Source organism: Benincasa hispida, chromosome 12 (genome assembly GCF_009727055.1).
Source record: "Benincasa hispida cultivar B227 chromosome 12, ASM972705v1, whole genome shotgun sequence".
NCBI lineage: Eukaryota > Viridiplantae > Streptophyta > Magnoliopsida > Cucurbitales > Cucurbitaceae > Benincasa > Benincasa hispida.
Window position 1 is genome coordinate 15,562,357 of NC_052360.1, and position 23,088 is coordinate 15,585,444.

At 32.4% G+C, this 23,088-nt stretch overlaps 1 protein-coding gene across 4 annotated transcripts; it reads right to left on the reverse strand.

Moving 5' to 3' along the window:
• Positions 1 to 11,045: 11,045 nt before the first annotated feature.
• Positions 11,046 to 18,004, reverse strand: LOC120093042 (mitogen-activated protein kinase kinase kinase YODA-like). 4 transcript variants are annotated; one of them, XR_005478895.1, is made up of 13 exons: positions 17,653 to 18,004; positions 15,843 to 16,451; positions 14,951 to 15,682; positions 14,633 to 14,720; positions 14,462 to 14,524; positions 14,039 to 14,199; positions 13,861 to 13,936; positions 13,577 to 13,636; positions 13,346 to 13,453; positions 12,942 to 13,181; positions 12,406 to 12,497; positions 11,512 to 12,326; positions 11,046 to 11,427 (listed from the first exon to the last, which is right to left on the reverse strand). XR_005478895.1 is itself a non-coding variant. In XM_039018314.1 (12 exons), exons 2-12 carry the CDS (start codon positions 16,388 to 16,390, stop codon positions 11,825 to 11,827), a joined length of 2,670 nt encoding a protein of 889 aa, XP_038874242.1. In that variant the 5' UTR covers positions 16,391 to 16,394; positions 17,653 to 18,004; the 3' UTR covers positions 11,047 to 11,824. The 4 variants fall into 4 exon arrangements, 3 of the variants coding, with proteins under 3 accessions (XP_038874242.1, XP_038874241.1, XP_038907282.1); XM_039018314.1 differs by having other exon boundaries at positions 11,047 to 12,326; positions 15,843 to 16,394; XM_039018313.1 differs by having other exon boundaries at positions 11,047 to 12,326; positions 15,843 to 16,434.
• Between the last annotated feature and the right edge of the window lie 5,084 nt (positions 18,005 to 23,088).

Genomic DNA, 23,088 nt, shown 5'->3' on the forward strand with positions numbered 1-23,088 from the left:
GCCTCATTTTATTTAAGGCAAGTGAAAGATGTTACTGGACATGTATTATATACCCCAGTTTCTTATTTTTATGTACATTATACTTACTTGTTTTTTCTTTTGTACACTCCACTAGCAAGGACAAAAGGGAGATTGTTGAGGTTGATGCCCTAAATCTCATGGGTCTTGTAGTTTTAACTGTATTGTACAGATAATTTATTTATCTAATAAAATAAAGAGGTATCTTATTTATCATTTAGTTGTATTTATCCACAAAAACTAATAAACTAAAATCCAAGGTTATTTTCTGAAACTTAAATATATATATAGAGACATATAGGTAGATCATATTTAAGTGATAATATAAACGATCTATAGTAGATGGATAAGATTGGGTACCTTATCCTGGTGACACATGAATATGGTCTGCTTTGTAGTTACAATTGTTGTGAAATACTACAAGTGATCTGATCCTGATCATTCATGTGTAGACATGTGAGTAGAGGTGCTCTATGCAAAAAATTTGTATAAAACTAATGTATGGTCTCTCTAAATAACACCATTAATAGATGAGACTTGCATTTCTTTAGAAAGACCATAGGTGACTTGACCTGAATCCTAAGTGAGTTGTGAACTCCTACCTATGAAAACAGTTCTTTGATTTGTATGGGTGAGAGTGGTCAATTTCGCCGACTCAATATACCTGCCATTTTGGGGATTCATCTGATTAGGGAGTTGGGAATACAGTTAAGCAAAAAAGGAATTCACTCCTTCTCTATAGTTAAAGACTATAGATAAATTGCTCCTTTAAAACCTAATTTCGGGGTTTGAACAATGTGGTATCATACCCTCTCCTGGCCTGAGAGGGGTTTAGTCATAGTTGAACTATAACTTATTGTTCATTAGATAGATCAGTGATACTTAATGAGTTAGATGTAACTACAAGGGAAAAACGGTAATTTTGGCCCAGCTGTACTACGAGCAATTTGTGAAGGGTCAACAAGTCGTCGATTGGTTATATCTAATGGACACAAAAGTATATTTATAGTACAAAGAGTACAACTGTCAGTCTTTAGTGGAATGACTGACAGTTAATGGAAGTTGATTAATTTAATCAAAGAATTTGATTAATTAATCGAATACCATTAGAGCTTCAAACTATAGGTCCATAAGGTCCCCTCGTTAGCTCAATTGCGATAAAATAAGAATCGAATTAATTTGAATTGTTCAAATTAATAAAGAAAATTATTTATATAAAATTGTTTGAGATATAATTTGAGAGGAAAAAAACAACCTTAATATGAATTTGATTCATATTAAATATTTGAGAGAATTTGTTTTTTTAATATTAAATTTAAGTATATATATATAAATTAAATAAAAATTAGTTTTATTTAATTACATGCATGTTTTTTAATTACATAAAATATGTTATTAATTAAAGTACATATTAATTAAATGAAAATTAGTTTATTTAATTATATGTATTTTTAATTACATAAACCTTTCATTTTCTTCAATAAATTCTCTCATTATTATTTGGAAGATGAAAAGAAAGGTTCATTCATCTTCCACTTGTACTATTATAAATACTCCAAAATGTGTTGGAGTTGTAAGGTGTTGAAAATATTGAAGTTGTTGAAGGTTTTGGAAAAGTGTTTGTGTCTCAAAACAAAATCATTCCCTCTCCAAATTATTCAAAGAAGCCCACAAACTCTCTACGATTCTCTACCCCCAAGGTCTTCACGTGGTGGTGTCTATTTTTTTTTAACACTTGTTGCTGTTTTTTTTTATTATTCATGTTCGAATTGAGAGGAAACCGTGAAGAGACTATTCTTTAAAGGTACGTTTTTCGAATATTTTCTTCTTAATTTATATATATGTGTACATATATATATGTGTGTAAGCTTAATTGATCATGTGTATTCCATTTCCGTCGCTTTTTATGGCTTACCTTTGAGAAGTTTTTCCATTGTGAAAGGATGCGATCTTTTTCGCAATTGGTACTCACGTATCCTTTCAAAAACTTGCATGATACTTTGTTGATTATATTATTTTGGTTTCTATACTTTGAAGTTTCTTTAATTTTAGTCCCTAAATTTCAAATGTCCAGTTTAGACACTAAACTTTCAATAAATCTTAAATTTAATTTCTTCGTTTTTTTTTTTAATCAAAATCTTATTCTTATATACTAGAAGTTTAATTATAAATTTTTAAAATATATTCAGATATTATATTTTCTTACACTAAAATTATGGCCACTTTGTTATTTTTGAAAGGTAAAATTTCAGATTTATTGAAAGGAGAAAAAAAAAAAAAAAACTTTCGGATATTCGAAACTCTACTTTCATTTGATGCAAAAAGCTCCCGGGCTGGTCCATTCTTGAGCCCTTTGCTTGCGAGTATAAACCTTGTTTCCTAGGGGTTGAATTTCATGCTCTCTTAGCCATTATAGCTCTCAAGAATTCTACCACTAGTATGTTGGTATCGAAATTTGTTATCAACTATGAATTGTGATGTTGGGAGGAATCAAACAATGTTTCTGCCCAATAGAAACAAAATCTTACATTGGTGTGCTGCTTAACAGCTAAAAAATAAAGAATGGGAAAGAAAAACATTGATAGAAAAATAGGTAAGAAAATTCAAAATCTATAACTAAAATGTGTGTATATATATATATATATATATATATATATATATATAAACATCTTGCAAGTTGGAAAAAGAAAACAAAAGGAAATGGTGGTGAAAAAAAAAACATTGATAGGAAACTAAGAAAACCTTACTTTAAAGACCCCTTTACCTCGAAGGTGCTAGAAATTTTAGAAGATGAAGATTCATATTTGAGATTGATAGAGGGGAAACTACTTAAGTTTAGTTAAGTTCGAGAATAATGTTTTTTTTGTTAAAGTAATGCAAAGATAGGGTACGTAGTAACGAAATTACAAAAATAAAGTGGAAGAAAAAAATATTGACAAAATTGGATAGTAAAATTGTGATCCGATACACGATTATTGTTAAACAAAGTCATCACCCTCGTGGCCTCCATGTCAGCATATGGCTTATTCAATGAAGATCAGACTCGTGGACAAGGTCCACGATTTCTATATTTTTATTTTATATTATTTTTCGATTTAGATTTTTTTAATTTTTAATTAACAATAATTTTCTTCCTTATTTATTGTATTCTTTTTCTTTTCTATCATATGCATTTAATAGATTTAGTGTCTCAAGATAAAATATAATTTCATTGATAAACAAAATATAAACAAAATTAAAGAATTCAAAAATAAAACTTTCAAATTACAATAACAAAATCCAATAACAAAAAATAAAATTACAAATTACAAAAACAAAGCCCAATAATATAAACAAAAATCAATTATAATAACAAAGTCAATTTCAAACTACAGTCTAATCCAACATCAAAAAACAAAATCAATCCAAATTACAACAATAAACTCAAAAACAAAATCCAAATTTTCAAGTTCAAACTCAAACAATTCAAAAATAAAGTTTCAAATCCAATCTAATGGTAAAAAAATACTAAATCTTAGACAAAACAAACTTCGTAGATCTTTCAAATTTTCAACAAAACTAATTCAAAACTCTATATTTCCTTCCATACATTTANATTAATTCTTTGTGAATCTAATTCACTTGAATTAATTATTTGAATCTCATTCAAATGTTTCTTTCCAACTTAATTTGAATTATAGATCACATCCAAAATCAATTATATATTAATCATATTAATATATAATTTCCTCAAATTAATTTGAACAATTCAAATCATTCCTCTTTAAATTGATTAATTGGCTAAACTCATTAACCAAGTTAATCAATATTCGTTAACTGTGGGTACACTCCACTAAAGACCCATAGCTACACTATTCTCACTATAAATATATTTTGTATCCATGGATATAGATCAAGAACAACAAGTTAGTCCTTCACAAGTGTTTGTAACTCCAATTGGGTAAAATTATCGTTTTACCCTTAGGTTACCTCTGACTCCTTAAGTACTAGTGCTCCTCTAATGAACAATCTATTTATGGTCCAACCAATAAACAAAAACCCCTCTTAGGCCAATGAAAGGGTAGGACCCTTTGTTCAAGTCCAGGAAACACCACTTAAGAAAACACTAATCTACTTACCTTGAAGACGGGAAGGAGCGAATTCCATCTTGTTTTATTATGTTCCCACCTCTCCACTTGATCTTGTCCCCAAAATGGTAGGCTTATTGAGTCACAAACTGGCCACTCTCACCTATACAAATCAAAGGATAATCTCTTGTGAACAGAAGTTCATAATATACTCAAGATTAAGATTAAGTTTCGTAGGCCATCCTAGTGAAATAGAAGCTTAACTAGTCCACGGTGTTACATCTAGTGATTACTATTTCATGGTCTGGTCTTATACAAACTCATTGCATAGGATATACCCACTCGTATGTCACCTACACAAACATGTTGGATCATTGTGTTTATATCAAATAAAAAGTTGGTCATATCCATAGTATTACTAGGATAAGGTACCCATCTTTATCTTTATACAATAGACCCTTTAGGCTGTATCTTGAATATTAATCCCTGTATGTCTCCACATACAGTTCAAGACTCATAAGGCATCCTTGGATATTAGTTTATTGGATTTAAGGTTATTAAGACAAAATATAAAAAAACACAATAACATTTATTGAATTAACATCTATAACACTTTATTGATGACTGTCAATTAATAACACTTACTTTCTACGAATTTTAGGACATACAATTCAACAATTTGAGACATGTCAAGACCTATCATTTGTTATAATAGTAGTGTTGTGGTTAATTCTAAAGAGCCCAGGAGTCACAAGCGTGGGAAACATATTGAGCACCAGTATCACTTGATTTGAGATATTGTGCATTGATAGCTCTCAAAAAGAGCTATTATTCCTAGCTTAATTTAGGCTTGTTAATGTATTTTATGTGTTAATTTTCTTATTTTGTAGGTACCGAGCAACCAGTAGAATTGAGCGTTTGGAGCTAAACGGGGTCAATTTGAAGCAATTTGGAGTTGATTTGAGCATCTAGGCTTCAAAGGAGTGAAAATGACCAAACTGCTCCTATAGAGAGTGTCACAATGCTGGAACATGCATAGTTTCAATGTTCGTCCAATGCTATAAGGTAGTAGGCTAAGACACAAGGCAATATTGTAACACTATCATCAATGTTGCAACACTACAGATTTTTTGACGTGATTCCCAATCGTCCGCACACACCTTTCTTCAACCCATACACAGGGCAGCGTTGCAAACCTATTCCTAGGCTTCAATGCTGCGACTTTTTCTATAAATCATTCTTCAGTTTTTAGGTTAAAAAAAGGCCTGAAATTCATGGAAGCCGAGGAGAGACATGGTTTTCTTCCTTTCTCTTTGTATTTTCAGTATCAATAAGTTAGTTTTATGTTTTATTTCAGGTTGTAATCAATGGATTGGATTATCATTTTTCTATTTGTCTATGGATTAAGAGGTGATTCCATCTAATTTCTTTGAGTAAGAGGTTTGATGCAATTTTCTTAAGATTTCTTTTATTGAATTTTACATTCTTCAATTATGTGCTTTCTTTGAATCTTGCTATAATTTAGATTTGCGTTTATGTGTTGGAGTGGCGAACCTATCATAATCGCATGTATGAGCTAGTTGATTTCGAGCCTACATGTTTTCTTTGTGTTCGTCTATGCCTGAAATCACCTCAGTGGCAAAAGATTGAATGTGAATGCTTAGATTTATAGGTTGGTCTTGAATCTTGGTAATGCATGTTTAATCTAGATTCGAAGAATATGTTGGTTAATTGAATAAGGCTATTCGGTCAGTTAATCACAGAATTGAATACTCATTCTTAATGCATATGATTTTAAATTTTATATGATCACTGAGAACCTATTAGAATTAAGAGCATATAGTTCAATTAAGGTTTTGGCTTTCTGATCTTAATTGATAATTAGGACGTTTGATTGATTTTGTTTTAGTTAGTCGCCGACCTTTGTAGAGACTAGTTAAATCATATCTATTTGGTAGTTATGCACGCATGAATTGAACGTTTGTTTATTTATCGAGTTCCATGATAGAAATTGCAAAGAATTCTCCCTCTTACTTTAATAATTAGATGGACTCCATTCCTAAATTACATTTGTCCCTTGCATTTTAATTTTTTTCAGATTCTAAATTTTATGAAACAAACCAAAATCTAGTTTTTACTACTTTCATAGTTAAATTTAGCTTAAGAGAGATTTAATTCTTGGCCTCTTTGTGGTTTGACCTTGTACTTACCACTGTTGCTAAGTTTTTGTAGTAATAGAGCAGTTTGGTATATTATAAATTTTCTTTTGTTCCGCGGCCCTTTTCGGTGTTGTTTATGCATCGAGGAGACGTAGTCACGCAGATATCTTCGACGCATAACGTTGCTGATTTGTTTGGAAAGGCCCTTACGGATAAGGTGTTTGAGGGTCGCCTAGAAAGTTTAGATTTACAAGACATGCCTCATTTTATTTAAGGCAAGTGAAAGATGTTACTGGACATGTATTATATACCCCAGTTTCTTATTTTTATGTACATTATACTTACTTGTTTTTTCTTTTGTACACTCCACTAGCAAGGACAAAAGGGAGATTGTTGAGGTTGATGCCCTAAATCTCATGGGTCTTGTAGTTTTAACTGTATTGTACAGATAATTTATTTATCTAATAAAATAAAGAGGTATCTTATTTATCATTTAGTTGTATTTATCCACAAAAACTAATAAACTAAAATCCAAGGTTATTTTCTGAAACTTAAATATATATATAGAGACATATAGGTAGATCATATTTAAGTGATAATATAAACGATCTATAGTAGATGGATAAGATTGGGTACCTTATCCTGGTGACACATGAATATGGTCTGCTTTGTAGTTACAATTGTTGTGAAATACTACAAGTGATCTGATCCTGATCATTCATGTGTAGACATGTGAGTAGAGGTGCTCTATGCAAAAAATTTGTATAAAACTAATGTATGGTCTCTCTAAATAACACCATTAATAGATGAGACTTGCATTTCTTTAGAAAGACCATAGGTGACTTGACCTGAATCCTAAGTGAGTTGTGAACTCCTACCTATGAAAACAGTTCTTTGATTTGTATGGGTGAGAGTGGTCAATTTCGCCGACTCAATATACCTGCCATTTTGGGGATTCATCTGATTAGGGAGTTGGGAATACAGTTAAGCAAAAAAGGAATTCACTCCTTCTCTATAGTTAAAGACTATAGATAAATTGCTCCTTTAAAACCTAATTTCGGGGTTTGAACAATGTGGTATCATACCCTCTCCTGGCCTGAGAGGGGTTTAGTCATAGTTGAACTATAACTTATTGTTCATTAGATAGATCAGTGATACTTAATGAGTTAGATGTAACTACAAGGGAAAAACGGTAATTTTGGCCCAGCTGTACTACGAGCAATTTGTGAAGGGTCAACAAGTCGTCGATTGGTTATATCTAATGGACACAAAAGTATATTTATAGTACAAAGAGTACAACTGTCAGTCTTTAGTGGAATGACTGACAGTTAATGGAAGTTGATTAATTTAATCAAAGAATTTGATTAATTAATCGAATACCATTAGAGCTTCAAACTATAGGTCCATAAGGTCCCCTCGTTAGCTCAATTGCGATAAAATAAGAATCGAATTAATTTGAATTGTTCAAATTAATAAAGAAAATTATTTATATAAAATTGTTTGAGATATAATTTGAGAGGAAAAAAACAACCTTAATATGAATTTGATTCATATTAAATATTTGAGAGAATTTGTTTTTTTAATATTAAATTTAAGTATATATATATAAATTAAATAAAAATTAGTTTTATTTAATTACATGCATGTTTTTTAATTACATAAAATATGTTATTAATTAAAGTACATATTAATTAAATGAAAATTAGTTTATTTAATTATATGTATTTTTAATTACATAAACCTTTCATTTTCTTCAATAAATTCTCTCATTATTATTTGGAAGATGAAAAGAAAGGTTCATTCATCTTCCACTTGTACTATTATAAATACTCCAAAATGTGTTGGAGTTGTAAGGTGTTGAAAATATTGAAGTTGTTGAAGGTTTTGGAAAAGTGTTTGTGTCTCAAAACAAAATCATTCCCTCTCCAAATTATTCAAAGAAGCCCACAAACTCTCTACGATTCTCTACCCCCAAGGTCTTCACGTGGTGGTGTCTATTTTTTTTTAACACTTGTTGCTGTTTTTTTTTATTATTCATGTTCGAATTGAGAGGAAACCGTGAAGAGACTATTCTTTAAAGGTACGTTTTTCGAATATTTTCTTCTTAATTTATATATATGTGTACATATATATATGTGTGTAAGCTTAATTGATCATGTGTATTCCATTTCCGTCGCTTTTTATGGCTTACCTTTGAGAAGTTTTTCCATTGTGAAAGGATGCGATCTTTTTCGCAATTGGTACTCACGTATCCTTTCAAAAACTTGCATGATACTTTGTTGATTATATTATTTTGGTTTCTATACTTTGAAGTTTCTTTAATTTTAGTCCCTAAATTTCAAATGTCCAGTTTAGACACTAAACTTTCAATAAATCTTAAATTTAATTTCTTCGTTTTTTTTTTTAATCAAAATCTTATTCTTATATACTAGAAGTTTAATTATAAATTTTTAAAATATATTCAGATATTATATTTTCTTACACTAAAATTATGGCCACTTTGTTATTTTTGAAAGGTAAAATTTCAGATTTATTGAAAGGAGAAAAAAAAAAAAAAAACTTTCGGATATTCGAAACTCTACTTTCATTTGATGCAAAAAGCTCCCGGGCTGGTCCATTCTTGAGCCCTTTGCTTGCGAGTATAAACCTTGTTTCCTAGGGGTTGAATTTCATGCTCTCTTAGCCATTATAGCTCTCAAGAATTCTACCACTAGTATGTTGGTATCGAAATTTGTTATCAACTATGAATTGTGATGTTGGGAGGAATCAAACAATGTTTCTGCCCAATAGAAACAAAATCTTACATTGGTGTGCTGCTTAACAGCTAAAAAATAAAGAATGGGAAAGAAAAACATTGATAGAAAAATAGGTAAGAAAATTCAAAATCTATAACTAAAATGTGTGTATATATATATATATATATATATATATATATATATAAACATCTTGCAAGTTGGAAAAAGAAAACAAAAGGAAATGGTGGTGAAAAAAAAAACATTGATAGGAAACTAAGAAAACCTTACTTTAAAGACCCCTTTACCTCGAAGGTGCTAGAAATTTTAGAAGATGAAGATTCATATTTGAGATTGATAGAGGGGAAACTACTTAAGTTTAGTTAAGTTCGAGAATAATGTTTTTTTTGTTAAAGTAATGCAAAGATAGGGTACGTAGTAACGAAATTACAAAAATAAAGTGGAAGAAAAAAATATTGACAAAATTGGATAGTAAAATTGTGATCCGATACACGATTATTGTTAAACAAAGTCATCACCCTCGTGGCCTCCATGTCAGCATATGGCTTATTCAATGAAGATCAGACTCGTGGACAAGGTCCACGATTTCTATATTTTTATTTTATATTATTTTTCGATTTAGATTTTTTTAATTTTTAATTAACAATAATTTTCTTCCTTATTTATTGTATTCTTTTTCTTTTCTATCATATGCATTTAATAGATTTAGTGTCTCAAGATAAAATATAATTTCATTGATAAACAAAATATAAACAAAATTAAAGAATTCAAAAATAAAACTTTCAAATTACAATAACAAAATCCAATAACAAAAAATAAAATTACAAATTACAAAAACAAAGCCCAATAATATAAACAAAAATCAATTATAATAACAAAGTCAATTTCAAACTACAGTCTAATCCAACATCAAAAAAAAAAATCAATCCAAATTAAAAATAAACTCAAAAAAAAAAAAAAAAAAAAAAGTTTTCAAGCCAAAACCAATTCAAAAATAAAATTTTGAATTCAATCTAATGGTCAAAAAATACTAAATCTTAGACAAAACAAACTTCGTAGATCTTTCAAATTTTCAACAAAACTAATTCAAAACTCTATATTTCCTTCCATACATTTAAACAAACTACTAGATCCGTGGTTATTCAGAGCATGATCGCATATACTGACGAAGAAGAAGAAGAAAAACTAGGATCGACAACGACAGGATGGACGATGGGAGACGACTGGCACGTCAAGGCTAGGAGAGAGAGGAAGAAAGAAAGAGAGTTGAGAGGGAAGAAGAAACTGATCGAAGAGAGTGGATAGGATTTGGGACCAAGAAAATCGTGGACCTGATCCATGATATCCTTGTCAATGTAGCATGCTTGACATGTGGCTAGGAAATCGTGCACCATGTCCACGATTTAACCTTAAATCGTAGACCAGGTACACGATTTATCTACTGACCCAGTACTCATAGACTCGATCCACGATTGCACAACCTTATTTTTGTCAAAACTTTCAAATCAATCCTTAATCGTGGACCTAATCCATGAATTCACAACCATATTTTTGTCAATACTTTCGAACCAATACTATTTTTGTCAATACTTTCGAACCAATACTATTTTTGTCAATAAATATTAAAATAACATTACTTAAAAGTTCTTTACCAAAATCTTATTGTTATATATTAGATGAAGAATGGAATGAAAAAATTGGAGTTTTAGAGTATAGTCGATAGAAAACTATCATTTCATACCACGAAGAGAATTAGCCTATAAAAATAAAAACCAAGAATCTCTATATTTGGCAATGATCTAAGTAGTCATTATTGTGATGCTTAAAAATCAAGCTAACCATTGTTGGGGTTTCATGAGAGATTTGTAGCGTGAGAGGAAAACTCATTGTAATCTTCATAGAACTTACTTACACATCCCTATTTTGCATTTTCCCCTTACTATTCTTTTCCTGTGATTAGCTTCCCACCGTAGAAGGGGAATTATTTTCGGCCCTGTTTGAATTGTTCCCAACACTAATAACTCAGAACAGATGATGACAACCATAAAAAGATCGAAATATCAAACTCTCTTTTCTTTCTTGCTTTCTTTTTTCCTTCCCTGATTTACTGAGTGGGTACATACAGTTAATATGATCATACAGTATACAGCAATGCTCTCAACCGAGCATAAATGAAGCATCAAGGGTATGAAATCTAGAGACTTGGCCGATATTGGGTGTTGTCATTAACAAATTTAGAACCCCAGTCCAGTCTTTCACTTCCTGTACATTAGCTTCAGACATAAATGGGGTTCAGAAGGGTAAAGATTTTACCATCTCAATCTTCCTAACATCTTATTCGACGATGTTAAAAGTGTACAGCTTTCATCGTCGTGAATGTTTCTTTGGCTTCGAGTATTTTCCATAATATATATCTCTTCAGGTTCAATCCTAAAGCAAAATTTTACTTAATTTTGTACAATTTGATGCCTGCCGTATCATAAGCTACCAACAAAACAGAAGGTTTCTGCTTACCTGCAAGCCAGCTTCGGCAGGCAAAAGTGTATTTCCATCACGAAGTTTTGCTTTTCTTCGTCTGTTAATCATTGTCAAAAACCTTGTACAACATGTGATGACTGAAATCGGCTGTCTCCAGTTCTGTTGTTTCAAGATATTAGACCTTACTGCACAGATCCGTTTGTTGCAGTCTTTTATGACACGGCATTGCTTAGTTTTTTCATTGTTAATCCATATGTTTCAGTTTCAGTATGCCAAACAGGATACACCCTCTTGTGAGCTTCCTCTCAGAGATGGGACCATGAAATTCCAAGCAGTTAGTTAAATCCAACTATTTGCGGTTGGTCAAAGGAGAGCTCGGACTTAAATCAAGGGAGGGAGTTGTTATGTGATCACTCAGCAGCTGCCTAGAAACACGATCAGCCAAGACCGCCTGCCCGTCGTACAATTCCCAGGCAGGCTTTCCAAATTGCTTACCCAGAAAATCAGTTTCATGGTGTACGAGCTCAGAGAAGATGTGAGAGCCTGGCTGAATCCCCTGAAAGATGTCAGGGTTTGCATCATGATAGGAAGGGCCATTACTATAGGGTGCAATTGAAGGCTTTGGCAAGCTCCCAAAACCCTCCTGTAGGTACAGTGATTGTTTGAGATGCTGGTGTGGAATGGCACCGCTTCCTCCAGTGAGAGGAGTGGATGCACCCGACATGTTACGAGGGCTAGAGATGGGTGAAGGAGACATTCTTCCACTGGGATGCTGTGGTGACCGTGAGTGCACGAGAGGGCTTCCAATGGGCGAAACGGGACACGATAGGTTCCTTGGAATATGGATTTCACTGGCACAGCAGAAAAAAATCATGAAAATTTGAATTTTCATCAACGACATGTACACACCATGAGAAATGCAAAAAGAACCTGGAAAGGAAAGCAGCTGTTGTGAGTCTAGATGAATGAGCTGCAGATCTATCAGAATCCAAGAAGCTGGGATTCCTTCCTTGCTCAATGCCCTAACATTAATCAGTAAATCGGTCAGCAAATACGAGTAATTGGCCAAAAAGATCTCTAGACAGAAATTGAAGAAATCCATAGTTTGAACTCTTGATTATATCGAGAAATAGCATGTTAATCATGGCAACGGGCAAATGCATCACAGCATGTGTAGAGATTGATTCTAAGCAATGCGATGGAAAAGTTAAATTTTTAGTATTGTTTCAATATACTATTGGATGTCTAGATCTATATTCAGGTTGAAAAGATATTTGTGGTTGCCCTAAAGACTTATTTGGGTTTGAGAGAGACGATCCGTGGACAACTTTTAGGTAGTCTTCGCATCCGTACACCACTGGAACATGAAAGTCAAATCTGTGTGTAGTGTGTACATAATAAATTTCAACCAAAGGAGCAGAAAAAAGTGACAACACTAACTGAAAGGCTGTTGAATGGGCTCATACCAGAGTTCTTACTCCATTTGTAAGTCCTGAAGTTGGATCTGAATGTTCAGAACCTAAAATTGGTCTTTCAAGAGGTGCAGCATGTTTGACAAAAGGATGTTCCAAAAGCTGAGCAGCTGTAGGACGATGAGCAGGATTCCGTTGCAGACATTGTCTAACAAAGTTTTTTCCATCATGTGAAAGATGATCTGGAATTTCAGGAAGTTCTTTGCCATTGCCTATCTTGAACATTGCAGCGACCTGTAGATCTCAGCATCAAACATAAGTCAAAAAAAAAAAAAAAAAAAAAAAGGAGTCCCAAAATGTAAGAGTTTAACCTGAATCCAATTGGGAGCAAAGAACAATTAGTAAGTCATAAAATATTCAAGATAGAGAAGACCAGAACTTTGGTTTAAACCACTCACTCCCTCATATTGACTCCAAGGAGGTTTTGTTGTTGCCATCTCCAAAACAGTGCATCCAAGACTCCAAATATCTACCGCAAGGTTGCAACCATTTGAGTTTTTAATAACCTGTACAAGGAATGAAGTTGGAGCTTGAAAAAAAACCATCTAGTTGAAATTTTAGGCTTTTAGCCAATGAATGTCGTAACAAGAATTTTTTTTAGGGGAAAAAGAAATGTAGGATGGTTCGACCTCAGGTGCCATCCAGTACGGGCTTCCTTTAAAAGACAAAGGACATGATTGCCCAGTGATCTGAAAAAAAATTCAGGATAAGTTGAGTAAGCAGAGGATAAATAAAGTAGAACAATGATTCATGTAACAAGTGTATGTAGGCGTGAGCTTTAATAAAACCACAAATTACACCCTTAAGAAACTTAAGGGAAATAAATAAATAAATAACTCTTCTTAAACATATAGGATCTGCAAAAATGTATACAGCACAGAGACGTATTAATAGGAGTAATCATAGGGCTTACATGTTTTGCCATCCCAAAGTCAGCCAACTTAACACGCCCCGTGGGATCGACAAGTATATTTGCTCCTTTGATATCCCTTTAATGATAATTAAACTAAATTATGCAAGAAAATGAACTTCGAAACAGTTCCAGGTTTATACTTCAAACTACCAAAGCATGCTTGGCTGATAAAATTCACCTGTGGACAGTACTTTTAGCATGTAAATATGCAAGCCCGGACAATATTTGCTGAGTATAACTACGAAGTGCGGAATCTCCAAGCTGTCCATATTCCTGGAGAAGCTTGTAAATAGAGCCACCAGATACATATTCAAGGTAAATGTAAAGCCTGTCGCCAACCTGTATGGAATATCTCAACGCTAAGTAGGAAGCACAATATTATACAAGTTGAAGTCAGTAGAATTGTTTATCAATAGGAAAATAGTTGACTGCTGACATATAGAAAATTTTTGAATTTTCAGAAAATATTCTAAAATTAAAGTTAGTTCCATTTTGTTTTGATGATGGGCAATATCAAAGATGCAAAGATCAAACACAAAATTTTATGTAAATTTCAAACAGTTGCATGCAAACCAAGAGAGTAAAACTGCATACTACTAACCGTTTCAGATCCATAATACTGCACAATATTTGGATGCCGTAAACGACTCAACAAGGTAATTTCCTGAATAATATAGAATTGTTATAATACCAAGTAGTTATTTGAGACAGAAAAGAAAGGGGGCAAAGCACAGAAAACATAAGGATTAATTCCCATTAATCAGGAACATACTTGCATTAATTGCTTGGCACTCTCCTTGGACTTTGCATCATCTGAAAATAATGTAACTTCCTTCATTGCACACATTTCACCACTTTCACTAAACCAGTCAGTAAAAAAAATTCAAAAAAATCAGGAGATATGCAGAGGCAGAATTTATAATTCATGTAGAACTGAGTAGATTACTAATTTCTGCAATACAACCAGTATATCACCGGTGCTTGTAAATGAAATATGACTAGAAAAATAATAACACAGCCTGTAAAGTTCTGAGCAGCAATAACCAATTTTACTTTTTGAATAAGGAAAAATGGCTGTAGGTAAATGTACCTGTTAAAACCAACATACACATGCCCAAAAGTACCCCTACCCAAAAGCTTCCCCTTTTTCCAACGGGAGCCTGGGCTTGGCGGATTATCAACCCTTCCAGGACTTCTTGGAACAGAGGGAGATGTTGCAGCGGAATTGGAATGAGAAAAAGGAGTATTGGAAATTGCAACCGGAGGTAGAGGCAACCGGTGAGTTTGCTTCTCATCAGGCCAGCTTGTCTGCGACTCAGTTGGTATACCTCCTGCCCTAGGATGAATTGGGGTCACTGCACCACTATGGACTCTGGAGCTTGGGCCAGGGCTAGTCATTCTGGGACTGGGTGCTGGAGAATATTCAGGGCTACCCCGGCTTTGTTGCAAAAATAATTGCCCTGACAAATCCCCACCCATAGAATTATGGCCAGAATTGTAACCAGAACCAGGACTGGAACAATGGCCCGACCCAGGAAATGTGACATCCATATAGAGCTTTCCAGCACTGACGGCATTATTAATAACTTGCTCTGTGCTAAATGCCCTAATGGGACTTCTCGAAGGACTTGACATTAAACTATCTGGAGGAATGCATAAATTCCCATGATATGGAACTTGCAGATTTGGAACATGACTGCTTAAAGGCCTACGCTTGGGTGATGTCGAGAAAATGTGGTTGCTTAACGAGATATTTGCCGGTTTTATGGCCTTTTGTGAACTTGGTTGGGTGACAGTAGAAGACTGATGCTTGAGAATGACACTACAACAGAAAAAATATATGAAACAAACAGGTCAGGCATGGGCATTATAAATTCTGAGAGCTTTTATAAGTCATAACAAATAGCCTATACATAACCTTCAGAGTGCAAAAGATTATTTAATGTAAAGGTTTTTCACGTTATAGGTCACATTCAGCTCACCTGGAAGGACTTCCTGCAGCAGTTTTAGTCCCAAGATCATAGTCAGTTGCCTGAGGACTACGAAGGCGTGAATCTGATAGATCCGCACTATCAGTTGAGCTCTCACTGGACACTGAGCCGACACCAACATCTGCATCTAAATCTGCATGGTTTGGCCTCCCACGGATGCATGCTGGTCTTGGAAGTGGTAGAAAAGATGATGGCTTGGAGCCCCTTTCAGATCTTGGTTTTGGTGAGATACTAATCCCAGAGTCTGTACGACCTACAATTGGTGGCTGCACACCTGGAAGTGGAAGAGGTTGTGCTTGTGGCCTTTCAGAAAAGCTTTGACATCTTGAAACTTGTTTGGAAGGGGAAACTGATCTTGAAAGAATAGGAGATCGAGATCCCTGCTCAGAAATTGTGTCATTACAATTTCTTGGAGACTCTCCTGATTTGCTGTTTGTTTTACCATCAGTAGTTCTAAGTTTTCTCTGCAATGTGTCGATTAAACTTGCCTTGCTCTTCTTTACTTCTTTTGATGATGATTTCCCCCACCATGAAGGCATATTTCTTTTAGTTTAGAGAATACAGAATCAGCACATAATATTTCCTAAAGGAAATCCGTCTCTACAATGTTAATACCATAATATTATTTGGTTACTAACTTCTAAACAGCTAATATTAAAAACCATAAAATGATCTTAACAAGAAGTAAAAAGAAGGTAAAAGATAAGTATCTAAGTAGCGTGTTATGCAGAAAGTACAAGCCACATACTAACAAAGATGAACTAGCAGGAGAATGGTTAACTTTAAATTGATCATTAAATTCACATTAAGATGATTAAAATATAACTTTGACAAAGTCATAGAATAACATTAACAAACTTCTCACACGATGGATAGAACAATGTCCTTAATAATACTAACAAGCATGCACAATTGTTTGTATAGACATGTTGGTAGTCAAGTCTATTATATAATTGCAGAAAAGATGGATATGACCAAACCAAAGCGCGACGGGAGGTCTGGAGATCTTTTCTAAACCCTAACATCAAAAAATTAAAAAAGAATCTCCACCAGGTAGCTCTGGCAGCATTTGTTCAAAGCTCAACGTACAGGCATAGTCATCTTAAAAAAAAAAAGACACTAGCTAGTTCTGTTTAACTTTAAGCTTGGTGGAATATGACTCAAGACCAATACTTGAAGTCGGTGAATAACCAGGTCCTTCACATAGTCATGACTTTAATTTCCCAGCTGACCTTTCAAACCCCCCAAATCATTTAATTTGAAATCCCCAAATCATTTAATTTGAAATCTTTGTTCCTGATTTACATACATGCTATAAAAGGATCAAAATCGTTAAGAATCGGTGTTCTATGATTCCCAAATTCCAAAATACATCAATCTAAATCCTCTATTTAATTAGCATATCCACTCCCAAAAAACTGCACTATGCCCACTTGAAATCGAGATAGATTTCAATAACGCAACCAATTTTGATCATTCAATTCATCACTCCCACTCCATTGAAACTAAACGCAGGCATTCACCGAGCTTCTAACAGTTAGAAAATAAAAAGCCGAGCACATTCTTATCCATTTTCCGTTCCGTTCCCCAATATTCTCGGAACCCATCGCCAAGTTTCGACCTCAAAACAAACAAAAACTACTTTAAAATGCAGATCTACTAAATCTTCAAGGAAGAAAAACACTCAACTCGAAATAGTTAATCACTAACTAAACTTAAACAACTGAGTAATCAACTTATACAGATGTATGTACATGTGTTAAAAGAAAGAAAGAAAAAAAGAATATCATAAGAAACTTACTCAACGAAAAGAAGTTCAAAACTACAGATCCCGCTGAACCCACTTCGCAATTTCCCCCAAATCAGATGAAGAAACAAAGGGAATCAATCAAATTGAAGAGTGAGTATGAAAAATGAAAACCCTCGAAATTGAGTCCAAATTATGGAATAAAAAGAAGAAAAAAAGGGGATTAACATGAACTTCTACCAATTTTCATTTTTGAATTCTGGGATTGGCAGAGATCGGTACACAGAGAGAGAGAGAGAGAGAGAGAGGGCAGATTAAATAAATTAGAAGAGAAGAGGGGACAGACAGAGAGTATGTCTAAGCAAAGAGACATGAAAATGTCTGAAAGTTGATTTTTTTTTTTTTTGATTTTTTTAATTTTCCTTTTAATGTATTTAGTAAAATGATTACTATTTGAAAAAGATGACATAACATTTTCAAAGCATTGGCTAAAAAAAATATATATTTTTTAGGATAGTGAAGAAGCATTTTTCTACTTGGCATTGAAATCTAATGAATTTGAGTGAGGTTTTCTTTGTTTCTCTCTGGCTCCTCATCATCTTTGTTAACCTTACTTCTTTTTCTTTTTTTGTCTGCATTTCTAGTAATATTTAATAAAATTGCAAATTTGGTATATAAATTTGATGTTTTAATTTTGTTTTGTAAGTTGACAGATTTATTCTATTTTAGTTCTTTAAATTTCAAATTATTTAATTTAGTGATTTTTATATGTATTTCATTTAAGCACCTAGACATTCAAATTAATTCCTTTAGTTTAGAAAAAAAAAATGGATTTCTTTTATTTATTCTATCAATTTAGACTCTAAACTTTTAATTTCTAACATATTTGACCCTATACTAGAATAAGAGCTACAATTCTTATTTTCGATTCAATTTCTAATAATTCACACACCAATTTTATATTTTATATTCTATATATATATATATATATATATATATATATTGTAAAAGAGTTGTTTTCAAATATAGAAAAATGAATCAAAATATTTACAAATATATCAAAATATCATTACCTATAAGTGATAAATACTGATAGAATACTATCATCTATCACTGATAGACACTAATAGACAACACTCATAAACTATAACATTTTGATATATTTGAAGATATTTTTTTACAGTTTTGTCACTTAAAATAATTTCCCAAAGATGTTTATAAACTTTTACTTTTAGAAAAATAAAGGTTTGCACAAAAATACCTGAAATGTTGCATGAATTAAGAATTGAACAACATTGTCAAAATTCATAGTTCTAATGTTGTTTTTCTCCGATATTCTTTGAACCCATAGATATTGGGTAAAAACTTATTAAAGAGTTAAAATTACAACACATTTAAGGTTAACAGATTGTAACCCTATCTAAGCTTTAGGTGGAATTTTGATGAAATTAAAAATTTTGAGGTAAAAATTGATGCAAACTTCACGTCTATGGGTCAAATTTATTATGTTTTTTCCCCTTCGCCTTTGAAACTTAAAACAAAATCAATAATCCCGATTCTTGTCACTATTTTGTTGTTGATTGTGTAGTGATAGCGAATAATATTGCTTCAAATATATATGGTTTTTTTAGAATAATTAAGGATATAAGGATTCTATAAACTTTCAATCACAAAAGAAAGTATTACATGTCAATTATTACTAAATTCTGCTCATTTTGATCTTCAAAAATATATTTTAATTTAACAGATTTTTATTTTGGTGTCTTGGTCTTTCAAAATATTTATTTGAATTGTTAGTTTAAAAAACGCATTTATGTGTCTCAATTGGTTTTTAAATTTTTTTTCTTTTTTTTTTTTTAAAAAAAAAAAAAAAAAAAAAAAAAAAACTCTACTAGAGTGCCTAAACTTGAAAAATAACATAAATCAATTTTAGTACTTGACTCCTTGCATGCATGCCCATGTTGATTTTTGCTCTACTACTTGACTTTTATATATATATATATATAAAAGAAACTCTAACTCCTTATTTTTTTAGTATAATTGGGTGGGAAGATTCAAACCACATACCTCATGTTCACTAATACATATTATATGCTAGTTGAGCTATCTTGCTCGTTTTGGTAATTGACTCCTAATACACGCCCATATTGGTTTTCGGACATTTAACTATATGTATTGTCGGGATTTATACCCTAAAGCCTTGTAGTTAGTCAGTTATTTGATATAATAATTGATCATTTTATATATGCAATAATTAGTCATTCATAATGGGAAAAATCTAAGGTTATTTCATAAGACCTAAAACAATATGTATTGGACATACAAGTGGATCATGTTTCAAGTAATAACCTAAACAATCATTAGTATATGGATTAAAGTTGGTTGCCTTATCCTAGTAACACTATGAATATGTACCATTTTGTAATTGTCACAAATGTTGTAAGTGTTACAAACGATTTGATTCAAATCGTTTATGTAAAGACATGCAAGTGGAGGTATTGTATAGCAATACTTGATCTCTCTTTGTAACACCATTGACTAAAGAATATGTTATAGGATAACCATGTAACTTGATCTCAATCTTAAGTGAGTCATGGGATAACCATGTAACTATATATTATAACATTTATAATATAAATGATGCATGAATAATGCATAACCTATGGTGGGATTTTACTATATGGCATACATTATGACATATAAATATATAAAATAAATCATACATCATATGCATAATTTAAAACAATTATTGGACCGGGATTGGACTCGTAAACAATTTATCAAATTAATATAACACTTATTTTAATTTAATTAATTAAAAAAACAACTAACTATTACAAAAAAAAATAGTCAACCAATTCAAAACAAGCAAACCGGGTCTTAAACCACACGAACCGGACCGCCCAACACCCGAACCGACCCCAAATCGCTCGAACCAAGTGAACCAAATGCGAACTAACTGAGCCACGAATCGAACCGCGTGCTAACCGATTCATTCTTTCTTTCTCGTAGCATTGCAACGCTATGGAAGAAACACACCATTCTGCCCTTCGTAGTGTTGCAACGCTAAGGCACGACGTTGCAATGCTACTGTACATTAGCCATTACACAGTTGTGAATTCCTTCAACATTCCGCCGATTTTGGCTTCGATTTCTCCAGAAAATCACCAAAAAACTCACAATCGCTCAAAAACAAAGAAATACATACTCTATCGCAATTAATGCCCAATATAAAGAAATACATACTCTATTGCAATTAATGCCCAAAAATAAAGAGCCCTTACAAACCAATTTACAAAAATAAAAGCGATAAATCTGAAAGGTCCAATCCCGAAACGTTCAAAAATTGAAACCATTCACATTCATAGTCATTCATCATATGAAAACATACAGAATGCAACCCACCAACAGATCTGTAGAATTAATTATGAAAAAATAAAAATTGGGACAAAAAACCTGTCTCTGATACTAATTGAATGAATTGTAAAGTTCCATAACGGAAGCAAGGATCAACCCAATTTTAATTTCACATAACAAAAATTTTACAGAGCAAACAATTATGCATAAATTCGAAAAAATTACAACATGCATTAAGAGGTAAAAGGGAGAAGATTGGAATCCACTTACCCTTGAAGCCAAAACCTTATTCACGATCTCCTCTCCACGAATGATCACGAACAAGAAAACCAGAGTGGCCACTACCACAAGATCTTCCTTTGTAGGAATGAGAGTTACAGGTGGAGTGAGCTCTGTATTTTTGGTATGGGGGAAGAAGAATTTTAGAGAGAGGGGATTTCCTTTTGCAGAGAGATCTCTTGGGGAAAAAAAGAGAGAGAGAATGTTATTCACTTTCTGTAAAATCTTATGTAAAGAAGATGAAGACCTCAATAAAATTGCAACAACCCCACACGTCAAAACTGAGAGAGAATTAAGAGGATGGAAGTTATTTCCCTCCCTTTGATTTCAAAATTAAATTAAAATTAACAAATAATTTTAATTTATATAATAATAATAGTAGTAGTAGTAGTAATAATAATAATAATAATAATAATAATAAATTATTATTATTATTATATATAATAACTAACTTATTATATGGATATATATAACTATATGTTATATCAAAGATTGCATAACCTATAGTTTTTATATTGTATCAAATACAATATAACCTATAGTTTGTTTCTCTCTCTATAATACATAGTATTTAATATAAATCATATTTATACTAAATTTAATTATATGAATCTCATTCATATAATTAATATTTGAATCATATTCAAATATTTAATTCTTCTCAAATAAACTTTATATTATAATGTATCAAATACATTATATTAATTATATCATGTATAATTAAGTTTAAATTAATTATATCATATATAATTAATTCCCTCAATCAATTTGAACAATTCAAATTAATCCAAAATTAATTCTCATTAACTATGTTGAGCTATATAGGGGATCTTATGGACTTGTAGATTGAAGCTCTAATAGTACTTGAATAATTAATTAAACTCCTTTAGTTAAAATATTCAACATCCATTAATTGTCAACCACTCCACTAAAGACCGACAATTGTACTCTTCGTACTACAAATATATTTTTGTGTCCATTGGATATAACTAGTCAACAATGTGATGACCTTTCACAAATTGCTCGTAAGTACAGCTGGGCCAAAATTACTGTTTTACCCCTATAGTTACATCTAAATCCTTAAGTACCATTGATTCCTCTAATGAACATGAAGTCATAGTCCAACTATAACCAAACCCCTCTCGGGCCAAGAGAGAGTGTGGCGCCACATTGTTCAGGCCCCAGAATTAGCCCTTAAGAGAGCAATTTAGCTACTTACCCTAACATTAGGGAATGATTGAATTCTGTCTTGTGTAGCTGTGTTCCCAACTCCCCAATCAAACGAATCCCTAAAATGGTAAGCTTATTGAGTCGGCGATCTGGCCACTCTCACCCATACAAATCAAAGGAGTCCACAACTCACTAGGGTTCAGATCATGTCACCTATGGTCATCCTGGTGAAATGTAAGTCTCTATTATGAACGGTATTTATATGAGACTATTCATTTCATGGTCTTGTCTTATACAAACTCCTTTGTATAGAACATTTTCATTCACATGTCTCTACATGAATGATCAGGATTAGGATCAGATCATTTGTAGCACTTTACAACAATTATAACATCTATAAAGCGGGTCGTATTAGAAGTATCATCATAATATGGTACCCAGTCTTATCCATCTACTACAAATCATGTAGGTTATCACTTAAACATGATCCACATATATATCTCTATATACATATATTAAGCTACAGATGATAATCTTGGATGTTAGTTTATTGGTTTTTGGGTTAATCCTACTAAATGTCGAATAAAACATATCATATTTTATTAAATAAATAAAATGTTTGTACATTACGATTACAAACTATAAGACCCATGAGATTTAGGGCATTAACCCCAAAACTCCATT

Coding starts and splice junctions, on each gene's coding strand:
- LOC120093042 (XM_039018314.1), bottom strand. CDS start 16,390: ATGCCTTCATGGTGGGGGAAATCATCATCAAAAGAAGTAAAGAAGAGC. Junction 13,937..14,038: donor GCTAAAAGTACTGTCCACAG/GTGAATTTTATC, acceptor TTATCATTAAAG/GGATATCAAAGGAGCAAATA. Junction 13,454..13,576: donor CGTACTGGATGGCACCTGAG/GTCGAACCATCC, acceptor TTCCTTGTACAG/GTTATTAAAAACTCAAATGG.